At 38.2% G+C, this 23,018-nt stretch overlaps 2 protein-coding genes across 4 annotated transcripts; both read right to left on the bottom strand.

The window, feature by feature from the left end:
* Positions 1-206: 206 nt before the first annotated feature.
* Hex-A (Hexokinase A) lies at positions 207-14,048 on the bottom strand. Of its 3 annotated transcripts, none has more exons than XM_065475677.1 (9): positions 13,905-14,048; positions 4,963-5,125; positions 4,430-4,572; positions 4,152-4,367; positions 2,899-2,998; positions 2,445-2,640; positions 2,231-2,386; positions 1,734-2,013; positions 207-1,650 (listed from the first exon to the last, which is right to left on the bottom strand). In XM_065475677.1, the coding sequence occupies exons 1-9, from the start codon at positions 13,923-13,925 to the stop codon at positions 1,573-1,575; spliced, it is 1,353 nt and encodes a 450-aa protein (XP_065331749.1). In that variant the 5' UTR covers positions 13,926-14,048; the 3' UTR covers positions 207-1,572. The 3 variants fall into 3 exon arrangements, with proteins under 3 accessions (XP_065331749.1, XP_065331748.1, XP_065331747.1); XM_065475676.1 differs by lacking the exons at positions 2,899-2,998; positions 13,905-14,048 and adding exons at positions 3,884-3,983; positions 7,586-7,786; XM_065475675.1 differs by lacking the exon at positions 13,905-14,048 and adding an exon at positions 7,586-7,785.
* Positions 14,049-15,227: 1,179 nt separating this feature from the next.
* On the bottom strand, positions 15,228-21,844 carry HPS1 (Hermansky-Pudlak syndrome 1 protein). Its single transcript, XM_065475672.1, has 10 exons — positions 21,558-21,844; positions 19,748-19,900; positions 19,485-19,597; positions 19,187-19,432; positions 18,245-18,602; positions 17,862-18,088; positions 17,426-17,807; positions 16,228-16,341; positions 16,090-16,175; positions 15,228-16,032 (listed from the first exon to the last, which is right to left on the bottom strand). The coding sequence occupies exons 1-10, from the start codon at positions 21,816-21,818 to the stop codon at positions 15,855-15,857; spliced, it is 2,118 nt and encodes a 705-aa protein (XP_065331744.1). The 5' UTR covers positions 21,819-21,844; the 3' UTR covers positions 15,228-15,854.
* Between the last annotated feature and the right edge of the window lie 1,174 nt (positions 21,845-23,018).

A 23,018-nucleotide genomic window follows, 5' to 3' on the forward strand; every position in this document is an offset into this window, starting at 1 on the left:
ATCTAATCGGTATCAGAAGAGCACGATGGGGAACTTTTTAAGAGTGTGCACGCGACTTTATTTGTGCTGTGATATACCATTCGCAATATTTTTTTTTCATTTAAAAATTCTAAAAATGACTTAAAAATCGAACAACTCAATTTTTAATCATGATTTTAGGTTTCTCAAAATTTAGGGAATAAAGTTGAAATAAAAAATCAATTACATTCACAGGACTTAATTTTTGCTCTTTGCACTTTTATTCATCGCTTTCGCTTTAACTATTAAATTTTTTCCCATAAGTACAAAATGAGGAGAATATAATTTATAGAAATTGTACAGATCTAAACTTGTGGTGATGCATACATGTACATAGTAGGTTGTTTGCTGATGTGTGTGTGCCATTTAAACAAAAGTATTCAATAAAATTCAGTTATCCGCCAAAATGACATAGTATCTACATACAAAAATATATCTTCGATTTAAATTAGGCTGTTCTCATTTTTATAATTCCTTTCCAAAATTGTACAATACATAATATAATGAATATTTAGCGCACAAAAGAACTTGCAAAAAATCGGAATCTGAGATATAAACCTATTAAAATTTTACTACTAATGGCCGTTTTTTCAAATATGAATTAACAAATGTCTAGCGAAGTGGCTTATATTAATAGTATCACTCCGAAGCATCATGTTTTATTTTACAGCAATAATATTATGAATTTTATTTAATACAACGACGGGCCAACAAAATTAAGATGCATCGCAACGTTACGAATTATGATGATAAAATTGAGTTATTTAAAAACTATAACAAAAATCAACCAATTAAAATTGTATCACATTGTTAAAAATTTACCCATTCCACTGTACCATTCTTTAAAATCCTGCTGTGTGTTAACGTAACAGTAACGAAAATCACCTTAAGCCCCTAAAATTCAACTTGGTAGCAGGCAAGCATTCGTCTCATACCCTAAATTCGGTCCAACAATAACAATGAATCTATTTAAAATAACTCAAACCTCTTATATGAAGACAAAACACGCTGAAAAGTGCAAAAAACTACCAGAGCGTTGGGCTCGCACATCATTTTTTTTTTTTTAACAACGCGTGGCTTTAACAGTTTTAACTCTTTTCCGCCAAACATTTGCTGAAATGGAATGAGGTCTTTCTCTGCAGTTGGATTTAATTCTATTATAATGGCACAGCAAAGAGTTCATGTTTTCCTTCAGTATACACTTCTGACTGAGTCAATGCGTACTTGCGTTGTGATCAGAGGCAAATTTGAGGACACCCGCCTTGCAATTATTGCTCGCGATTAAGTACACAAAGATCCCGCAGCCACACGGCTTTAAAATTCAAATCGATTTGTAACAACGTGGCAATTTGTCACTTTCAAAAGCAATAGTTGCTGATAAGTACGTAAAAGTTTCATCGCCTGCTCTTGAAAATCAGTCTATTAATGGCTGTGCTGTGCCATTTACACAACTTTTTATATTTTTTATTATTTTTTTGTTTGTTTGTTTGTTTTGCTTTGCTATTTGAGGTGTGTTGTTTCCTATTTACACATAAATCTTGACTGATGACCAATTCACCGATCCCTGCAGGCAACAGCAGCCACCAGGGCGGCCCCTCGCCCACTGCCATCCTCGGACAGCATGAGGTCAAACTGAAATGATATTTTACAAATGTTTAGAAATAAAGTAGCAAAAAAAATTATTAAATTATATTCAAATATTTTGCTTAAATTACCTTGATGGAGGGGTCAATGAGCTCAGAGATTTTGTCCATCATAAGGTGGTGGAAATGCGGGTGGAAGCGATAAACGGAGCCGTCCACGGCCACGGTTACGTCCTTCTCGCCCATTCGGTCGAGCAGGCAGGCGACGCCGGCCGAGGTCAAGTGGGCAGCACGGCGAGAAACCAGCTCGCAGACTGTCCTTACGTCGGCCATGTCTGTCTCGGTGGCCACGCCACCCAAACCCAACTCCTCAAGCACCTGCAAGCAACTGTGGTACTCGCCCTGCTTATCACTGAAACAACAAAATTGCAATTTTAGACAAATAAAAATCATAAAAGACAATCCGCAAATTTTTTGTATCAAAATAGTTTGTTTAGGTAGGTACCAGGGAAGGTGGATATGCAAATTTTTTTATTTAAAACAAAGTTGATAATTTTTAAACGATATTAGTTGAAATGGGCAGGGACTTGTTGTAAATTTAATATTTTGACAATTAATATGGTTCTCACCTCTCGATTTCTGAGACGTATTTAGTGTAAAACCTTCCCTTTTCTTGGATCAAGTCTGACGACTTGCCGCCAAAGATGAGACCCTCTCGGATCAGTTTCACCAGGACTAGACGAACGAGCTCGCCCATGTACATGCCAGAGATCATCTTCTCAAAACTGAAATTTCGAAATTATTATTTATTTCACGAAGGCGATGGGAGCAACAGGCACTCACAGTTGTTTGCCTGGATTGATGGACTCTCTGTCAATGGTGCGGTCGTACTCTGTGCGGATATTTTCCAGCACATCGTTGTCGCCGAATGCGCCCCATTCAGTGTTGATGATGACCTGGTCAGGAACGCCTTCGGTCGGCCCGTCCCACAGCTGCACGTTCTCCAACTTCTCAACGTAGCAGGCGTTACTTCCGGTGCCTTAAGAAATTGCAGTTTCAATTAGCAAGTGCCCCATTGGCTCGAAATTGGCGTAAAAATGCAGGGTAAGGGAATATTATACTGCGAGTTATATATATTCATGCAGCTCTCATGCAAATGTTACTAAAAGCGATTAATTTAACCAGAGCGCGTTAGTTGTTAAAATAATAATAAAATAAAACTATAAAATATTTGTCAAGTGTTAATATATGTATCTTTGGTAATAATTGTAATGGGAGTGGGGGATGCGGAACATACCAACAATGACACCAACTCTGCAGTTTGGCTTGACCCAAGCACTGGACATAAGAGTGCCCGTGGTGTCGTTTAGCACGGCACACACAGTAATTGCAATATCCTACAACAGCGTGGATCGTAAGAAAAAAGAAATAAAAAACATGACAAAAGTTAAAAAGAAGTGAGTTGGAAAAGATAATAACAATATCGCGAGGAATTGAAATAAAAAGAGTACATATAAAACAGAAAGTAAAATAATCAGTAAAAGATCAGAGAGAATAAGATTGAAATCACTTTAGATAAACGGGACGGCGACGAGACTGCTGTTGACGTGTCAAATAGGGAATTTAAATGCATATAGATTTGAAGAGGAAGATTTACGAGCAGGTATGCAGTTTATCAGAAATAATATACACAAATAATGCGAAGATATCCTGGCCTAGCAAATACCGCAAAGTGTATGCGCAGAATATATACACAGCAGAGAAAATCGATGCTCCTTACTCCGCACAAATAGTGTGGAAAAGAGGTTTTCACTTAAAATCCTATTTATTATAACCAAAGTGATGTTTCAATGTGATGATGAATTAACTGCAAGTGTAGTTGAATGGTTATTTTCGTGTGTAATAAAAACACCTTTTCCGCACTTGTCTGCTGCACATTCAGATGCTGACACTTAAATGCAGAGCATGCTTCTTATTTGTGGAAAGTAATCGATTTTTTTACCTCGAAAGCGTATTAAATTTTTTACTTATGGTTTCAACCAATTGAAGCTATAAATCGACTAATTTCCTAATCCTAATATTAAACAAGTCAAATTTATAGTGCAGCTTCTCCATCTGGGTTGCTAAAATAAAATAATAAACATGTAGACCCGAAACCAATAGTAGCCATGCAGGGAGCTAGCAGTATAAAAATAATCAACATGAAACGCTGCTGGCTAAAAAGTATTAAAAGCGCAGGCAAGACTAAAGAAATCTCTCGCCTAGAAGGCCACCGGCCTTACCAACTATCAGGCCGACTCGACAGTTGTGTTTTTTGTAGGCGCACGACATAAGGGTGCCTGTTGTGTCGTTCAAGACTGCCATCACGTCGATTTGCACGTCCTGAATTCAGAGACAAAAACACGCGCGCAAATTTTAATTCTGGACTGCGAATCTGCTCTCTGCTTCACAAGACTAACTATAAGCTGTCCAAAGTTTGATAGTGCATTCAAAAGTTTTCAGGAAGGTTTCGAAAGTAAAATAGAAAAAAAAATGTGGAAAGACACTCACCCCTCGCCTCGCGATAGCTTCCTTGAGCAATTTGACGACGTCATTGTTCTCAACACCCTCGCAATTGAACCCTTTGGTCCAGGTGGACAGGCGGGCCTTGGTCAGACCCTCCTGCACGCAGGGGAAGCTGAAGGTGAAGCCCAGGGGCAGTTTCTCTTTGTACACATCGTACTCCTTCATGAAGTCGGCCAAGCAATCAGCAATGTGGTCAAACAGCTACAAAATGCAAGTATTTAGCATTAAAATGTCAATGCGGCAAAATGGATTTTTTTAAATACCCCGGTGCCAGGTCCAGTCATGATGTCCTTTGGTACCGCGTAGATTTTAGAGTCCATGTGGAAATGCGCACCTTCGGCCAGGGTGATGAGCAGCACGCGGAAATTTGTGCCTCCCAAGTCCAGAGCCAAGAATTTGCCACGCTCTAAAAATCGGTTAAATTTAGGTTTTTAATCATGCTCGCAAGATGTTACGCGCATATGTGATCGTTAAGTTGGCTCTGCAATGCTGACACTATTTCTCTTGGTACTAAGTTTATTTTTAGTAGAGTATATTTTTTTAAAAAGAGTTGCGTTCAATGTGATGATGTACGCATTTCAGGGAAGTAATTTTAGAACTGCTAATTTGGGAGAAATCGATCAAGCAAAATCTCTCCAGCAGTTGGTTCAGAATTAAATATTGATTTGCGTCATCTTTTCCTCGTTTAATTTTAATGAGCAACCTTGAGACGCACCGCCAATCGGATTCCTGTAAGCTACTCGCAATTTCCTATATTGATTATATATATATATATGTATATGTATATAAAACAAACCTTTGCTGTTGGGTAGGTCCTGAACATAGGTGATGAAGCACTTGACAGACGAAGTGTCATGCGTGTCCTTGCCGAGACCCCGTTCGATCTCGTGGTTGAGCTTGTTCTTGATCTCGAGAGCCTGGTCGGTGCTCAGCACCAAGTCCTGCAAACGCTCTCTAACCTGCAAAAACCAGAGAACATTGCATGAGTCAAAGAAGAGCTTAAAAGCAAGAAGCCGCGTTTGTCATCTTTGCACGCCTACTTGACCCCTGAATAAACGAGTTTTTTTGTGTCCTGGACGCAGTCGCCCAAATCTGACGCCAGTGCGAAATTTTGTAAGGCACCCGCATGGCCTCCACTTTTTTCAGAAGAAGAGTTACTAAACAAATTTGAGTGAGTGTTTTTATCAGAAAAGATAGCGGCATAAAATTGTGAGTTGTGAAAAAAATTTAAATTTGTACGTTAGAACGTTTTTTCGGTAAAAAAAAATTAAATCCGTATTTCCGCAAATCAGAGAATTTTCAATTTAACGAGCAAATTAATGTTTCGTGACAGAGTTCTCAGATCATGATCGCAGTCTTCCGCACTGTTATGATCGCCATTGAGAGATTTCACCTTGAAATTATTTTAATCAGTTCAATGGCACTGCAGGCGGCGAGCAGACAAAGTAGGAATGAAGTTTTCACTTTCACTTCCCGATTGCAAACAAAATGCAAAATCATACACATATATGTTTAAACTGTTGCACATTGCAAGATAAAATAAACCTACAGCGTGACACGAGAAAAGAGAATAAGGAAAAACCGACAGATATATTGAGTTTCCTTGTCGCTCAATGCGTTGCCAAGCGAGTCTTGCTGTAATTTATAAAAGTCCAATTAAGCCAATTAAGGATGATATCAAAACTAACTAGAAACTTTTGTTTTTTAAATATTTATTTAAAAAATTGTTATGCTGTTGTACGTGCAAGCGGGAATTTTTGGCCCACTTCCACTTCCGTCACGCCGCTCGCTTGCGAGTGCAGGCGCGTGATTTTGTGCGGGTTTGACAGACAGCACGCAGACACTACTAAAATAATCAGACGTAGGAGCGAAATACGAATACGCTGTTACTCTCACGTGCAGCGCGAGAAGCGAAGGGGAGACGGGACACAAGATCAGCCGCTCCTGCATATCGCCAGAAGCGCGTTGCGATATAACAGCCGGGAGAGCAATTTTAGAAAATTATGTGGGTCATAAACGCATATAGAGGTTATTTTGTGTTTCTCCGTGGCTTTACGTGATGAAGCACACATCCAAGATTTGGCTTTAGTACAAAAATCACAATTGCGAAAATTTAAAAAAAATATACTACGCATTTGTTCGTAGATTTAAACTATTAAATAATGATTTTTATTCAAAACGTCGAGGCTGTGAGTTTGCGTCTCATGAAAACCAATGAAGTGGCGAGTAAACACTTAGAGATAATTTTCCCTTTTTTTGCGCTCGCACGGGGTCAAGGCTGTCACACGAGACTGACTGCTTGGCTCAATTATTTTGCAGTCAACCACAGATATAATGGGACGCAAGGATGTGTCGAAACGCCGCTGCTCATTGAGCGGCAGGAAAAGCACCGACTCGACTTTCGTCAGCTGCCACATATTGAACGGCATTTATTGGGAATCGAAGAGGCGAGCGGTCGCCCGAGGCGCAATGTTTTGTCCGCAGTTCAACGAGAAGCTGCTGCTGTTTTCTAGCAGGCGCCGCGTTTTATCGCATTATATTATTTAATTAATGTATACGCGGTGGCAGCGGCCGAAGAAGTACACGTGACTGCAGTCACATATACTTTGCTCTTTCTTTCACTCCATTGTACGCGAGTGAAAAATTCGAGAACGAATCAAATGCGGAAGAAAGAATAAGTAAATGAGCTCAGTGCTGAAGCGGAAGTTGATTTTAATTGCTTTATTGTTTTGAACTTGAAATTGTTAAGCGGCATTGATTCTGGATTAAATTGTTATTTAATAAGTTAGAATAAAAGCTGAATTGAATTACAGGTAGAGTGTCTTGTGGATTTCCCCAAATAAAAAGATTGACTGCTCGTTTTTATCATCAGCCAAATTATCAACTGAAGATTGTTTGTATTGATTCATTTCATGAAAATATATACAGACACAATTAATTTTCGATGGCCGTGAGCGTTATGTAACCAAACTTGGTAGAGTTCGAAGTTCGTCTAGGCTCTCTCGTAAATAAAAGAAATTAAATACACACGCACACAGTATAGTGAGAAACAGGATAGGAAAACCGGATCTCAAAAGAGAGTCGTGTGTTTTGTTATCAGCAGAGAGCGAGCCGCGAGTCAAGCAAGAGGGTTTGAAATGCGCGCTCCGATCGCGTTCACCGGGTGAGCACCGTTCACTCCACACCCCCCAAAAAGCAGCCAGTCGATATTTCGTGTGTCCTTTATGCCCTTTAGAAGAGGGATGATCGCATTCAACCCCTAAATGACCGCGGGCGCCGCGCACCACCGCAATTACGCAGTAAACCCAAATTTATTTTGATGCGAATCAAAAATTAGGGCATTTTATCGCGATTTTGTAGTGCCGGCGTAGGTGGCGAACGCGACGGGGGTGGTTTTTCGGGGGGTTTTCGCTACTCACGGTCAATTTGGCCCGCCGGTTTTTGCTGGCGGCCGCCTTGTTGTTGGCGTCGGTGTACTCCCTCATGGCGGCCTCGGACTCGTCTGCGACAACAGCAATTATTTGGCGTGTGCACCGGTGCACTCAGCGCTGGCAGCTTTGTCCGTGCTTATGCCTACCAACTGGCTGGCCTGATACACTTTGGCCTGGCTTAATAGTGTCTGCGCTGACGTCAAGCGATCCCCACCGTCGCAGCGGCGCGGAGCACGCGATTGGCGCAGCGGCGGGCGTGCAGCGCGAGCCTCCCGGCCAGAGGGGCCCCCTCCCGAACCTGTCGGCCCGCCGCACCCCATTCACCCCGCGAGCACCTGCTCGCGAGCACCCCAGCTGCGACAATGTATTTTGCCACAAACAGAAACAAACCACGATGGTCATGGTTGCGGCGCTTTTTCAATTTTGTTATAATGAGCTGGGTTTGAAATTTAAAAATTTAAAAAAAAATCATAATTTGGGGTAGTTTAAGCTAACTAATTTACCTTGGAAATGTGAAAGAAAAGGTCAAACGACAATTTCTCAACGTGCATCCCTTAAGGAAGATCTATTTATTTATGACGGCGTTCAGATATCCCATAAAATAGTGTTTTACCCAGAAACGCTCGTTTGTGTGTTTTTAAATTGAAATTCAAAAACTGGTTGTTTGTGTACACAACAAACAATACAGCGGTATGTAGATTATTTATGACCGAAAGAGGGTAACCGACCCATGCCTGATTTAAATACCAATTCCGCCTGACGAGTAACTTTTACAACAGTTCTATGGGTCTGAATGGCTATTGAGCACCGACATGTCAAATTCATTTTGGCAAATTTAACTACAACCTGATATTACAGCTTTTCCGTTCGAAGGACAAGTATTTTATTTGTGAAGTACCTTTTGGCCTAAACTTGTAGCATATGCCAGCCCAAGGTCTGTCATTGAGTGAAGCTCATCGGGGTTACAAAATTTGAATTGAATGAAAATTTCCGCGTCCGCGATTTGTGTTTCCTCTGCCACCCCGCTGGTTTAAAGGTACCATTAAATTTGTCAATGAATTTTTCTCGTTTTACTTTTCGGAAGAATGCTTTTCTTGTTCTTTTTTGTCATTTGACAGCTCCACTATCTCATCGAACTACTCCTTCAAGAATTCCTGCAGGTTTTTTTACGCTATCTGTCTTTATATCCGGTTGCCGTGCACGGCGGATATAGAATTCTCCGCAGCTAGGGTAATACTCTGTGGTATTTTAATTTTAAATTTTGTTTAGGAGGCTAAGTACTGCTGAGAGACCATCGGGACCGAAACAGATGTTGTACAGTATATGAGAGCGTGATATTATATTTTCTTTTACAATTTTTCAATGTTGTAGCCAACCATTCATTATTTGTTCGCTTAAGGAAGTTTCATAAATGAGCTGGATTTCTAAAGCAACGTCTTTTGCGGTAAAGTGTATTGAAGAAGTGGGATATGAAAGAAATATCCGAGGAGAATCGCTCTGGGAACAGCAATGTCTGCATGTCTAATTTAGTCGTTTTCGTTAGTAAAATATTGAAGAAGAGGTCTCAGTTAAAAATAAAATACTACCAATTCCAAATTTTGCCTCATTTTTTCAAGTGAAATTGAAGAACAATGCATAGTCCCAAGTCCTTAAGCTATAACAAAAACAAAAATATGATGCGAGAGTATTAATTGGAGCAAAAGTGCGTAATTGTTCAAGACGCTGATAACTGTATAGAGATAAGACGATAGCATTACGAGGAAATGTCTGTCTGCTCATGTCATCGCTAACAATGTTGAGACTTTGGCCTTTTAGCAGAAGAAGTTCATTTCTCTGCACAAACGATTTCTAAATATTTTAAACCAACTCACTTGCTGCATATAACACGTAAATGCAAATACAGCAATTTTTATCAGTAGATGAGCTACTGAGAAGTGATTCCGTTTGTTATCATATTGATTTAATTTTGTAAGCAATCTATTCGTTGGGACCCGACATGTTCATAGCTTTAATCAATTTTTTTGTTACGTCTGATTGATGGACAAAACACAATTAAAAAAAAAATTAGTTTGCGTTTGATAAAAGCGAAATATAAAAACTTTGGAATCTGATCTAACTTAAACAATTCTTCATCGCGGGATAATGCAGTGTAGCATCAGGTACTCTCTATACTTCGAACCGTCACGTACGCCATTACTCTTACTCCCCGGCCTTCCCATCACATTTTTAACCACATTTTCCTCATTGAGCTTCACAAGACAAAAGGATGCTATTAAAATAAATATTTCATATTTCAAAAGGATTAACATTTTCAATTTTTCCTTATCAGAGCGGAAATTATTGCCATTTAATTTAAAACACTCGTGAATTTTTTACACGGATTTAAAATTCGCATACTGTGCTGAATTGCGTCACAGAGCCGCGAATTCTGCGCAGCAATTTGGAGCCTATGCCAAGGGAGGCTAGCATAAAGTCAAGAGTTTTGCTCCAGCATTATATAGAATAAAATGCACCACGCGACTGACGTCACCGGCTATTGATCGCGGCTCATGCCGAGGGGTTGGTTCAATTGGGGGTGTGACCGAGGCTGGATCTGCGCGGGAGGGGAACCGTGTCCTCCAAGGTGACCTTTGCGGAGCTAGCCGAGCCAATGCACGTTGACCTGGTACATTACATCAGCGGCTTTACTATACAACAAAGCCACCGTGCACAATCATGACTACGTGCACACACACACCAACGGCACTGCCGCGCCTCATTGCAGCAATGATAATGAAAGTAGTTGCAGTTCCGTTAATTATTGGACTCGACACAAGAGCAAAGATCTCGCGAATATGCATTTGCGCGCAGTTGATTTATTGCGTCTTGTTTGACCATTTTCCAATGGAAAAAGTGAAAACACTTTCTTATCGCGACGTAATTTGCAATCGAAAGATACAAAGCTACGACGGTTGAATACATATACTCCACAGCACTCTGTACATTTAAAAATTCTCAAATTTCAAGTCGCTTTTCAGTTTCAAGTAGTTTTGTGTCACGAGGTAAGCAACAATATAATGCTTGGCGCCAGCAGCACTTTTGCCGGCTAGAAAGAGTAGCGCGAAAGTGGACAAGAAAAACCACTTTTTACAGTTCAAATGTTGACTAACTCACCTAATTGATGCAGAAAAACCGACGCGTCTGAATATTCCAGTTTGAATAGAAAGGCGAAAACCAAAAGTGATTTATGGCAATCGTTTTAGAAATTCAATCTCAAATAAAAAATATTATTTTTAAATATTTTGGTGGTTTTAGAAAGCTTTATTCAGTTGGTTAAAGATACCTCGAACTTCAAAGGGTGGTAACGTAAGGTTGAGAAAAAATATTGTTATATTTGGTATACAGTTAAAATATTTACTATAAGTTGATAGGAACATTTCGAAATGATTTTTTTGAATATTCAACGCGTGATGCAAGCGTATTTAAGGGTTGCGCTTCGTGTGGATGGAGTGGAAACTGCGTGACGATATAGAATGTGGAATTGCATAATCCAAGGGGCTGGTATTCAGACAATTTCTCTGCGTTAAAAATAGCAGCTACTCAACATCATATCTTTAAAGCATTGCATGGTCAACAAGACAGGAAAAGAACAGTCTTGTTGTGCTCCCGGTGGTATAAAACCTCACAAAATAAAGTTCTCACAGAGGAAGCTCGGCCGTGGGCCACTCCTATACGTACTGTATATTGCAATGCTACAATACTGCGGTTCTCTTCACCACCCGCTTATATGAACTTACAAGTTTAAAATATGGACGTTCAAAATTGTTCTCTCTGAAGTGGAATTTCGCGTCGTTTGGGTTTGCCCAAACTGATTATGTTTCTGGTTTTAAAACCAGTTTTGTATGCTATCTGTGGGACGTGCAGTTGGAGGCAGAAAGGTCAGCCTTATTATGCTGGCTGGTGAATCCCAACAAGGAAAACGACACTCGCACACATGTCTTTTCATTCGGTGTTTTTGTCACAATGCCAATTATTGTGTTACGTAAATAAGCCAATCGACGATCGCGGTTTTCGCAGTTAAATAAATTTACAAATAACATGCTAATCAGGTCACGAGTCGGTTAGTGCCCTAGATAGATCAAAGCGCAACGATTTTACTTAACAACCCTTTTTGAAAAGAGTTCTTTAAAATCAATTTTAGAATTCGCGAGTGAAAGCTCCAGAAGTTCAAATCGATCGGAACTCCCGCCAAGGTCAAATCTCTCAGAGCGACTGAACTGTTGTGTCATTTTGATTTCTTCTTTCATCATATCCGCAAAAAAATTGTGATCACTTGCAAGAATTAAATAACAATGCCAATGTGGCGCCTGCCTGGCAGAGATAACCCGCTGGCAAGGTAAGCTTCCAGACGGGCAAAATTAATATAATTATCTCCAATGCAAATAATGTACCTCCCCACTCATTGTCCGTTAGCGTATTTTGTTTACAGTTTCCATTTCCAAGAGGAAAGGTTTTATAGGAAAATTAAAAAAAAGCCAATGAAAGGTGACACTGAACCTTGGAGGCTAAACGTTAACTGGAGTCATAAATATATGAAATCAATTTCAAAGCTCTAATATACCTGTAATGGCCTATTTTCATTTTGTTATTCAATTTAAAGAGAAATTCTTCTAAACATTAGAAGATTAATACACAACTGATAAGGTAATCAAAATATTTTCTTGGTGGAGTGGATATATTTTTAACTTATTATCGTTTGAAATGAAGATTTCCGTTCAGTTTTTAGTCTCTTCATTTTAAACGAACATTCCAGCGCGACAATTTTTACTCGCAGAAATAATATTTGCATGTGCCGCGTCCTGATAATATCTTTTCCAGCTTTATATAGCTTTTATCGCTCTCCCTTTAGCTCGTTTTTACGAAGGTCAGCCAAGGTCAAGAGCAGAATCTGGTTTTCTCTGGACCACCAGCTCCGCGAGATATTATTTTTTTCCGCGCTATCAATATTCACGAAAAAGGCACTCGGCGGTATCGTGACAAAGCACGCTAGACGTCCAAAGATATCTTTTTCCAAGGTCGCTATCTGCAGCTTGGATAACTAATTGGTACCCCGAAGACTTTAAACCGAAAAGTCTGTTCTTGCAACGGCAGCATTTAACTTCCGCGATAACCTCATGAACTTCAATTCAAAAAAGCATAAAAAGTGCAAAAGGTTGTGGATCACGCTTCACTTTTTCTTTTCTCTGAGATTAAATTCTATCGATTGAATGGAACCTTCTCTATGAATGGGCTTTTGTAATTTACTCATGCGAGAACAATTTTTACAACTTGCGCTTTTCTCAATTGCAGTGCCATCTTACGTACGTAGGAAAACTTTTTGCACTCAGCGCATGTGTGTGGGGAGAAGAGAGTAAAACCCGCGCTGCCAAATATGTGTCTCAGATTTTACGCAATTTAGACTTGACTTGCAGCATTTGAATAAAAAATCAATAATCGTTTCCGCAAACAGCCTCCGACATGACGCAACAGGCACAAATTGTTTAGTGCAAAAGGTGTCAACAATGAAATATAGAGCTCGTCTAATTAATTTGAACCAAGTGTGGAAAAGTAATGTGTAAACACAAAAATTGAACTTTAAACCCTATTTGAAAGCAATGCATCGAGAAAAGGAATTGTTATATGCCAAGTATTCACTCAGGTATTTCACGTATGTTGTGCACGCAGAGATTGCGGAGTGTGGAATACAGTTAGTGGCGACTTTTCCGAATTCATTGAGTTAGCACGAAACATGCAATAAATTTGGTGTCTTTACTCTTTTGCTCTGGCCGTCCAACTGGGCGTGCGTCCAACTATCCAAAGGACCCGTGCAGAGTCCGAAAATACCCGGCGTTCTGATGTCGCGCTACGAGCACGAAAGCGTTGATATTGTCTGGCACACAATCTTTATTTCAATTTCACTAGTCTTAAAATAAATCCATTGAGGATCTTTGAAAATTCCTTCAAAAGGCGATGCGTCCAGAAAACTAAACGCAGTAGTCGCAAATCTGTCCCCACTCGAAGGCGCGCTGGCCGAAATGCAAACTTTTTTTATAGTGCTCGCACCAGTGACGTATGCTTTGTGAGCATAAATACTTACGCAGACCGCGAGCGAGACGAGCAAGGTCAAGCTCCACGAACGGACCGAAAGAATTTAGCATTTCTTTTTCAAATGATTTTTCATAACCAGTAAAAACGAATAGAAATAATCGATAAAATGTGGTGCAATATTAGACTCTATATACAGCTTATAAAAATTGTTTTAAAATCAAAAAAGGAATAACTAGCTCACCTTTAAACTGGTCGCAGACATGTTTCTTCAGAAAATGCGGGTAACAAAAATTGGCCTTCTGGACGAACAGTCGACGAGACTAGAGGAATGGAGGAATGGTAAGCGTATCGCGTGGCGCCAGCAGAGCGACTGACTAGTCGTGTTTTCGGCTAACATCTTTTAAGTCGGTGCCATCGTAAACATCACCGCCGCTCCTCCTACTACAGTCTGCGTAAGAAATCGTCACCTGACCGACTGATAAAAATTAAACGAACTCTAAGACAATTAAATGATTTTCTATAAAATTTTCCAATCTCAAAGTCAAACCAATTGAAATACATGACCTTCAAAATGGTTAACAAAACGACGTTAATTACAAATCACATATTGAACTGACCAGCAATAACATTATCATATGTCCATTCTTCAAATTGAAAAAAATCAAACTGCATTGAATGTTATCGGACAATTTTTCCAGGAAAAGCTGTTTGCAAGACGAGTTCAATCTAAAACTCTTCTCTTTCCTTTCAGATAGAGCGAACAATTATTTCAAATCAACAAGAGAAATACTGAGAATCGCCGTGACGTTTGCAGATATTATTGCATTAATCTGTGTACGCACGGTATAATGAGATTGGTATCATTAACATGCAAAAAAATTAGAGAAATTTGACACCTTATCATACAACTTAATCAGAGACATCATGTTTGTATTTCACCTGTCAATTTGCAAGTCTAAAAAATAGGTTGATGATTGGGAAAGGCCCAATGATGATAGACTGAATAAAATATTATTCCTTTTTGCCGTTCTACTATTCAATTCAGTGTTAAAAATACAGAAGATTTTAAAAACAATTTCCCGATCAAATATTTTAAAGTAATTATATAATTTTTTTGTTAAAAGTTATTTGTTATGTCAGAGTGAAATAATAATCAATTATCAATAAACCTTGACTTTGACATTTTCAAACAAATGTCGACAGGACGATCGCGACCAATCACTCAAATAATCCGTCTTGTTCAATCAAAGTATTAAGTAAGAATGCGCGAAAAAATTTATCATCACGTGCAGGAATATGTGGATTAAGATAACAAGCGTACCTTCAACATTTTCGCAGTCAAATGTGTTTAGATTGCGATTTTTCAGTAAATCCTTCCAGTCGGCATTGATAAGGGCACAAATAAAACACTAGTTGGAAGCTACATGATAACAGGTGTCGTAAACCTGCATGTAAACGTCCTGCATTACATAATCTCTTGATAATTGTGTGCAATGCACACACCCAATGTTGCGCAAATTATAGAACTTTCTACAATGAAGAACACAAGAAAACGAGATGGAAATTCAAGTTATTTACCCATTTTTATTTTACATTTAAGGGAACACGGTTATTGAAAGATCCATCACAAAAGGTCAGAAAGAGAGCCAATTTCTGAAAATTTTATCCGAACCTTGTAAACTATAGAGGTATAAATTCGAGTACTAAAAGCTGCTCAAAGACTAGATATTCTTCCTCCTTGAATGCGCTAAAAAGGGCAATACTATAGGTTGAATTACTGTTTTACGTATCCCGTTGGAATGTATTAGCTTGGATGAAATATATAAAAAGTTTGTAAAGTATATAAACAGAAAAAAAGTATTAAAAATTCGATCAATCAACAGAACGCATTTCGGATTTTGCGTTTTATCACTTGGCATTTTAAGTCAAAATTTGTAAATAAATTGCCTATATGGCAAAATTTAATCACGTCAAAATTCTCCTTTAAGAAACCCCATTAATAGGCATTAAGAGGAGTCCCCTCAACGCTTTAATGTTATCAGCCAGTTAATTCGGTTTTAAAGACCGTTAATTATTTGTTACTGATAAGTAAAAAATAAATTTACAGTTCCAGACGATCAAAATTAAGTTACGAACCCAAGAGAAGAGAGCAAATCCTGGTCAACTAACAAATTTGGCGACTGCAGAATGTTTAAAGAAGATCGGCTGGGTTTCCTGGAACTCCTGTCACTTCCCAAATTGTAGCTGCCAATCTTCTGGTGTGCTCCAACACACAGGAGGAGGTGGCCAGACCAAGATGCACGCAAAACAGCTCGTAACATTGCACTTTTCCAGGAGAGGTTTTCGGAAAACATACACTGATCAGGTTCCTAAAATTGCAGCGAATATTTAAAAATAAATCTATTGTTGAATGTTTGGGTTCTTACTGATAAAAATCTCCGCACATAATACCAGGCTGAGGCATGTTCTTCAGCTGAGCAGTTGGAAAAACCTTTGGTCTGATTGGAGAACCCTGATGAAAGAAACTTAACATTTGTATCAATTTTGCAAATACGGAGGCTTACCGAGGAGCCCTCAAACCAAAGGAAATAGGCGTAGTTGAATGTCGTGTCCTTCCACATAAGAGAAATGTGACCATCCACCAAATGCGCCCTGCTGAAGTCAACCATGGACCAGATCTGAAATCAAATTCAAATTCCTCTCAATCAAGTTCAGGGTTTTCTGTAACTGTCAAGATTGTCTCAATGAATATACAAAGAGACGTAGAAACAATAGGTCATGCAAAATATTTTTAGTTTCTAGGTTTCAATTTATATTAGATAGAATTAAATGCAAACAAATCAACAGTTTACTAATTGAAAAAGTGACAGCATGCGTATTGATTTTAATTTATATTTAATAAATAAATGATCCAGCCAAGCATAACTATTTATTCCTATTTAAAATGTACTAAATATGCCCGACTTTAATATAAATGATATATATACACATTAACGATGGAATAAATACCAAGGTTATTTTACTGTCATTTGTATAAAAATGTAATTATAAATAGCCAGGTCATAAGGAAGGAAAGCGTTTGAATTATTATTGAGCATTGTTTTCCTATATTATCATTAAAAGCCTAACTATTAATGTCAAGAACCCAGAATTTCGTCGTCAAAATCACTGATTCAGCAAGTATTTTATAAGTTTTAAAAGGAAATTAAAAGAGCTTCTCGTTTATTTTATATATCATTGAACTAAAGTGGAAAAAATAAATGAGTATAAACTTAGCTGATTCTCATAAGTTTAAGCGTGCATTAATACTAAATATTGATAAAAGGTTTAATCAAAATTAAAGATAATGAAGTGCGATAAAACATAAAAAATAAATTAGGATTTAGCAGGCTCCAAAATAAAGAACAGATAAGTCTTCATTACAATCTGAGCACTGAAACGTATTATGTTCAAAATTTGGCATGGACCCAATTGAATAAATTGCATGCACCCATAATCAGCAAAAATTTATAAATTTTATGATGGCGTAAATTTATTGTTAACAGTTATTTCCATTCATCAACCTTACTCTGGTCAAAAAAAATGTTTATGTTGGTTAAAAGAATGCTTGTGAGAACTAATAAAATTAAGCTTTTTTGATTTGTTTGAAAATTATGGATATTTTAAATTTTCTATCATGCCTTGAAATGGTTTAAATGCATTCCCAAAACATAAGCGACCACTGTTTTTAATTTGGTTGCAAATCTGTCTCGCAGTTCTAACCTTTCGTTTTGTGAGCGACATGGTTTCCTCAGAGCTAAAGTCGAGACTGGGGGTTGTGACACGGTGATTTGTGCGATCGATGTACAAAAAGTGCACCAGGCCAGGGAACTCCTCGAGGTACTTGTTAATGGACAGTGTCGCTCTTGATCCGAGCGTGAAGTTGCGCATCGCCTTCACTTTTAGGAATCCAATGAAGTCGGCCAAGCGAGCCCGCACAGCCTTGGCCACCGACCTGGCTGGATCCGCAGAGTGGGTCACTGCCGCTTGGTCCAGGCAAACAAGCCGGAAAATTTCACAAAGCAACTCCATGAATTTGAGGCCACACGACTCCACCCTCAGGACGCAATCGAGATCATGTGATTTGATCAACTCTGTGTAATTTCTGAAAGTTGCTGCGTTTTAATATCATTTTCTTGGTCATGATTTGCGTGGTTACTTTTTAAGAGCATCCCAGTTGGCAGTGAGCTGTCTATGGCACCGCTCGTACTCTGGTCCGAGAGAGCGGATCTTCTTCAGTCCTTCAAGAATTTTCTTCACACCAGAGTCTAAATGTTCTGTTGTGGCTTTCACTCCATTCATGTCCTTCTGTAGCTGCAGAGACTGAAGGGAATTCAAAGCATGGCAGGCCTCCCACAGACCCGCTGATATGTTGCTGCTTCCAGTCTAAGAAAAAAACAAAATTCTTGTTTTTTAGTGGTTAAGACATTTCTAGAAAAAGTCTGCGATGGGCAAAAGAAGGGCTCAAAAGTGTTTGATGCGGAATTTACAACTGATTTATAATATAAAAAAATATTCTTTGGGATTAATAAAATTGTGTACCTCTAGAACAAGCACTAAAGCGACTTTTTCAGAAATTGGAGCAATGTGGACGACATGTGGATGGAAGCCAGGTGGAGATCCCATAAGAAGTGCCAAATTGCTGCCGGAGAGAGGCATATCTGTGCCCACTTTGCTTTCAGACTGCTCTGTAAGCAGGGGCTTTGCCGAGTTTCTGCGGGTGCCAGTTGGGCTGTTCGAAGGACTGAAAAACTCGTCCTCCTCTTCGTTGGTCATGCTCGACAATGTGACAAGCTTCTTCAACTCAGCTGCCTTTGATTTATCCAGGACTGGCTGGTACACTTCAGTCAGCAGAGTGAGGAATAAAATGTCAGCAGGAGTCAGGTCTTGGGCTCCTCGGCTGGGAAATATTGGGTAGAAATTCAGAAATCAGAAATTTAAGGCAGATGCGAAGAGTCCTAAAATCTATTTAATCTAAGGTGGGCAATCCTGTGCAACACTCCCCAAAAAATCAATGTTCCATGTTAAAAAAAAATTAAAATAAGGATTTTTGCAATCAGAAACTTAGTCAAGGAATAGGAACATAAATCTTAAATAGGTATTTCAATCCAGGCAATGCACAAATAAACATTTTTCCGTCAACTGGTTTCCTGCAGATTTCTTTAGTCATTTTTGCGCATTTCTGAACATTATTTTTATGACAAAAACCTAACATAAATATTGACTATTTTTATAAAAATAACTCATTAAGATGATAATCATCAATTTTAGGCCACTTGTTGAAGAAACTATTGTTTAGTTTGAAAAAGAACTAAAAGGTATTATTTAAAATAATCTTAAACTTGTTTAGTGCATATTTATTTATTAAACATGCGACTTTTTAAAATTAAAAAAAACCGTTGATTTTCAGCTGATTTCTCAGCAGAAACTAGGGGAGCATATTTCTGCGTTTTGTGAAAGTGGCAACCCAAGTTAAAATATTACCTGGAATAGAGAGAAAGAAACTTGTTCTCCACAAACACAAGGGCGTGAATCCGATTGAAGTCTGTGGCTGCCTTGAGTCTGTCACAGGCGTCCTGCAGCGCTTTCAGAGTGGCCATTGTGATTTCAGGATTGACACTCAACTGCTCGACAGCCTCAACCAAAAAGGCCTGCTCCGAATCGCGAAGCAGCACCCAAGTGTCGATCAATTTGGTCAGCAGTTTTGCTCTTGGAGGTATTCTTTTTAGCCTGTTTAATTGTTAAATGAGCTTGGTTTATTTGGTGTTGGATTTTTTGTTACATTGAGACGTCTGGGCCGCAAATGTGCTGGACCAACACTATGCAGGTTGAAAGGTTCCTCCGCATTATTTCAACTTCTTCAGTGCTGATCATCGCGAACAAGAAGCCGAGGTACTGGAATGAAGGTAAGCCAAATTTTCAAACATTTTCGAGACAGACACGTGCGGTGAAATTGGCATGAACATTGAGGCCTTGAAAGCGTGCGTGCACGTGAATAACACATTGTCGCGAACTAAATTGAAGCTGCAGGCAAGCAGACATTACCTCATCAAAAACCATAGAAGTCCCGTCCTGGCACTGAACGGAAGAATAAGAATTGCCGAACTGACAGCTCATGATCCTCTGGGACGTTACTATTGGAGAAAAAAGCTGCATCACCACATTTGAGCTCAAGCCTAGGAATTTTTCGTCATCATCCTGAAATTTTTAAATGGCTGATGAACATTTCACCGAAAATTTATTTAATGCATAATTATTCTGACATTCATTAATTTTTTAAATTAAGAGCTAACAATCACAAAAAATTATAATGGTTTATCATTTATTTTTTATATTAGAGCTGGTTCTTGAATATAATTCAATTTCTGTGAGTATTCCAAAGCACACAGAAACGTAAGTATTTGGTTGGATTAAATATTGTCGTATATTTCATATTTCCTACACACTTTCAGTCAGAAAAATTTCTTGTCGTAAGATTTCTTTACCATTCATATAATTATATTTAAGTGTAACAATGAGACGCACTTAAGTTAGTTAAATCACAGATTAGTTGGAGTTGACTTCAAGCTAGACTCAATGCAACTTTCAGGCCGATGATCTACACTAAAAGATATTTATATTTGAATTTACTCAAGATCAAGAAAATCATTCTAACGTAAGCAACAACCTTTTCGACAAATAAAGAAGAAAAATAACGAAACCTATTTTTAATTAATTTGTTCTTGTTTTACACACAACTTTCACCCAAAGACGGTTTTTTACAAAATGTGTGCAAAGTTTGGTGTAGTATTTAAGAGTAACCATTTTTTATTTAAAATTAATATTTGTAATTAATATGTACGTACTCTAATATTTTGGAGTCTAATTTTGTTTTTTTAACAAAAGCAATAAATTGAGTGTTCTAAAAAATTATTTATAAACTATGTTATCTTTACATTAAGGAGGATTTGATACTGCAAAATCCTTGTTGCCAATACATGAACATGAACCCATCCCTTAGGATTCAGTTGAAGCCAAAATTGACCCAATCAATTAAACCCAGGTAGCACTGTTGTTTTTTTTTTTTAGAAAAGTTGTTGCAAAGTTAGTATGCTTTTCAAATGGTCAGTCTCCTTATTTGAAATTATATTTTATTTCACAACAACGAGTTTCCCTAAAAGGCTTCATACGCTGTTGTACAGATCTCAAGAAAATGTGATCAAGCGCTGTAAATTTTGAAACATTTTGATTTTTACTGTAGCAAGGTTATTTTTTTATTGTTACAAATAATAAATAATAGTAGAATGAATTGTGTATCTATCAACTGCTTATTGCATCCAACAATTTTTCAAATAATTTTCAATTGTTGCCCTGTATCGATCCAATTTAATTGTTTTTATTTATAAAAAAAACCACCCCAACCTCCAAAATATGTTAAATTTTATACGTACACAAATTAATTTGTTATATAATAGAGCTGATAACAGTATCAGCAACTTTTAAGGTAGGTCCATCACAAAAGGACAACAATAAATAGGACAGATGATGCCTTTCCTCTTACAAATCGCATTAAAACACGTGTTCAAGACTGGTGCGCTTGAGAAAGTAATCCAATCTCGTTAACATATTAGTGCATAATTGTCTCATGTGATTCGTCAGCAGGAATTAAGCTGCTGGAGCTCGTTCAGTGATGTTAGTAAAATAAAAATTAGATACAACTTTCCTTTTTCCTATTGATTTGTGACAAGAACAACATCAAGCCAACAAGATCAAATAGAATAACTGAGTTTGGAGTTTTACTCCCATCGGTTTAGCAAATACTAGATAAGATATTCAAAATAGAAAGTAAAAGTAATACAGTAATATTAATAGTTACCTGGCTCTCGGCCTCGGAAATGAGGCCCTGAATGCGTGCTAGCTTCTTGACATGGTGTGCGAACCGCTTGTCGCATTTGGAGAAGATCAGATCGTTCAGCTGGTCGAAAATGAGCACACATTTCATTTTCGCGAGCCTGCAACGCACCCCTTGGCTCACCCTCGACTTTCTGCACTGTTTTTGTTGACGGGCGTCCGCAGGGGAGGCGTTCCGGGACGACGGAGAGCGCAAGAGCGGCAGCAGATTCGAAATGTACTCCATATCGCAGCGCGGGAATAACACTTTCACTATAGTCGCGACTCGCGCACGTTCGTTCGCTCTCACAGGCAGAAAAAAACGACGAGAAAAAAAATAAAATTGGAAAAATTTTCAGCTATCCGTGGGACGGAAAACTTTGTACTTTGCTGCCGAATCTGGAACCGCACAGCAACAGACTGAGTTGCAGTAATGAATAGTAATAAAGTAATCAAAAAGCGTGCCAAAATGTGGGGAGACGGACCGGAGTGCCGGGTGTATATACCGGCAAGACATTTTGCACGTGACGTGACTATACTTGCAAAATGCAGAGGGCTGGCTTTGAGGAAAATAATAATTAAGTTTGCAATGCGAATTTGTTGTTTATTTGGCCACTGTCCAAGCGCTACTTTTTTAAGACGGACTTTTAAAATTTTATTTTCAAAATTAACTTAATTTAATTGATGGTCTTCTTGGAAAAATATTCATATGGATTCAAAAATTACAAATTTGTGTATGTACATAAATCAGAGAAGTTTTTCAGGTCTCGAAAACATTTAATATTAATCTAAAATGCGTGTTTTCCTCAAATTCCTTAGCTAAATTTTTACGCCTTTCTCAAATTTTCAATAAAATACTCTTATCCCTAATAGTCTTTAGAAATTTTTCATCCAATAAAGAATAGGTCGTCAAAACCGTTTGACATATTAATCAAATTAAATAAATAAAATAATGAAACTGTTAATTGCATTCGATTTGCATGCATCACTGGAAAAAACAATGAGTTTATTCGAATTTAAAGCAAAATAAAACCACCTAAAATTCTAGAAAATTGAACTTTGGTACTTTGCTGCCAAATCTGGAACCACGCAATTCCTATGGCTTGTTTGAATTTCTCATAATCATGTTGGACCCATCGATCGTTACCTGCTTTCATCCGCTCAATAATAAAATAGCAAACATTAAAATAACAAGTGGAATGATACTGCTGGGCAACTATAGAAAATTATTTGAATTTTTGGATGCCATAAACAATTGATCGATAAACAATTTGTTCAACAATTTGTAAAAATAACAAAGGACCTTCCTAAAGTAAAAATTCTAATTTTGCCAATTTTCTCCAAAATTTACAGTGCTCGAACATATTTTCTTGGCATATTCCGATTCCTCTCGTCGAGATCTGTCCAACGGTGTATGCCACTTATTCGGGAAACTCTTGGTTTTGAA

Source organism: Cloeon dipterum, chromosome 1 (assembly GCF_949628265.1).
Source record: "Cloeon dipterum chromosome 1, ieCloDipt1.1, whole genome shotgun sequence".
In the NCBI taxonomy this organism is placed as follows: Eukaryota; Metazoa; Arthropoda; class Insecta; order Ephemeroptera; family Baetidae; genus Cloeon; species Cloeon dipterum.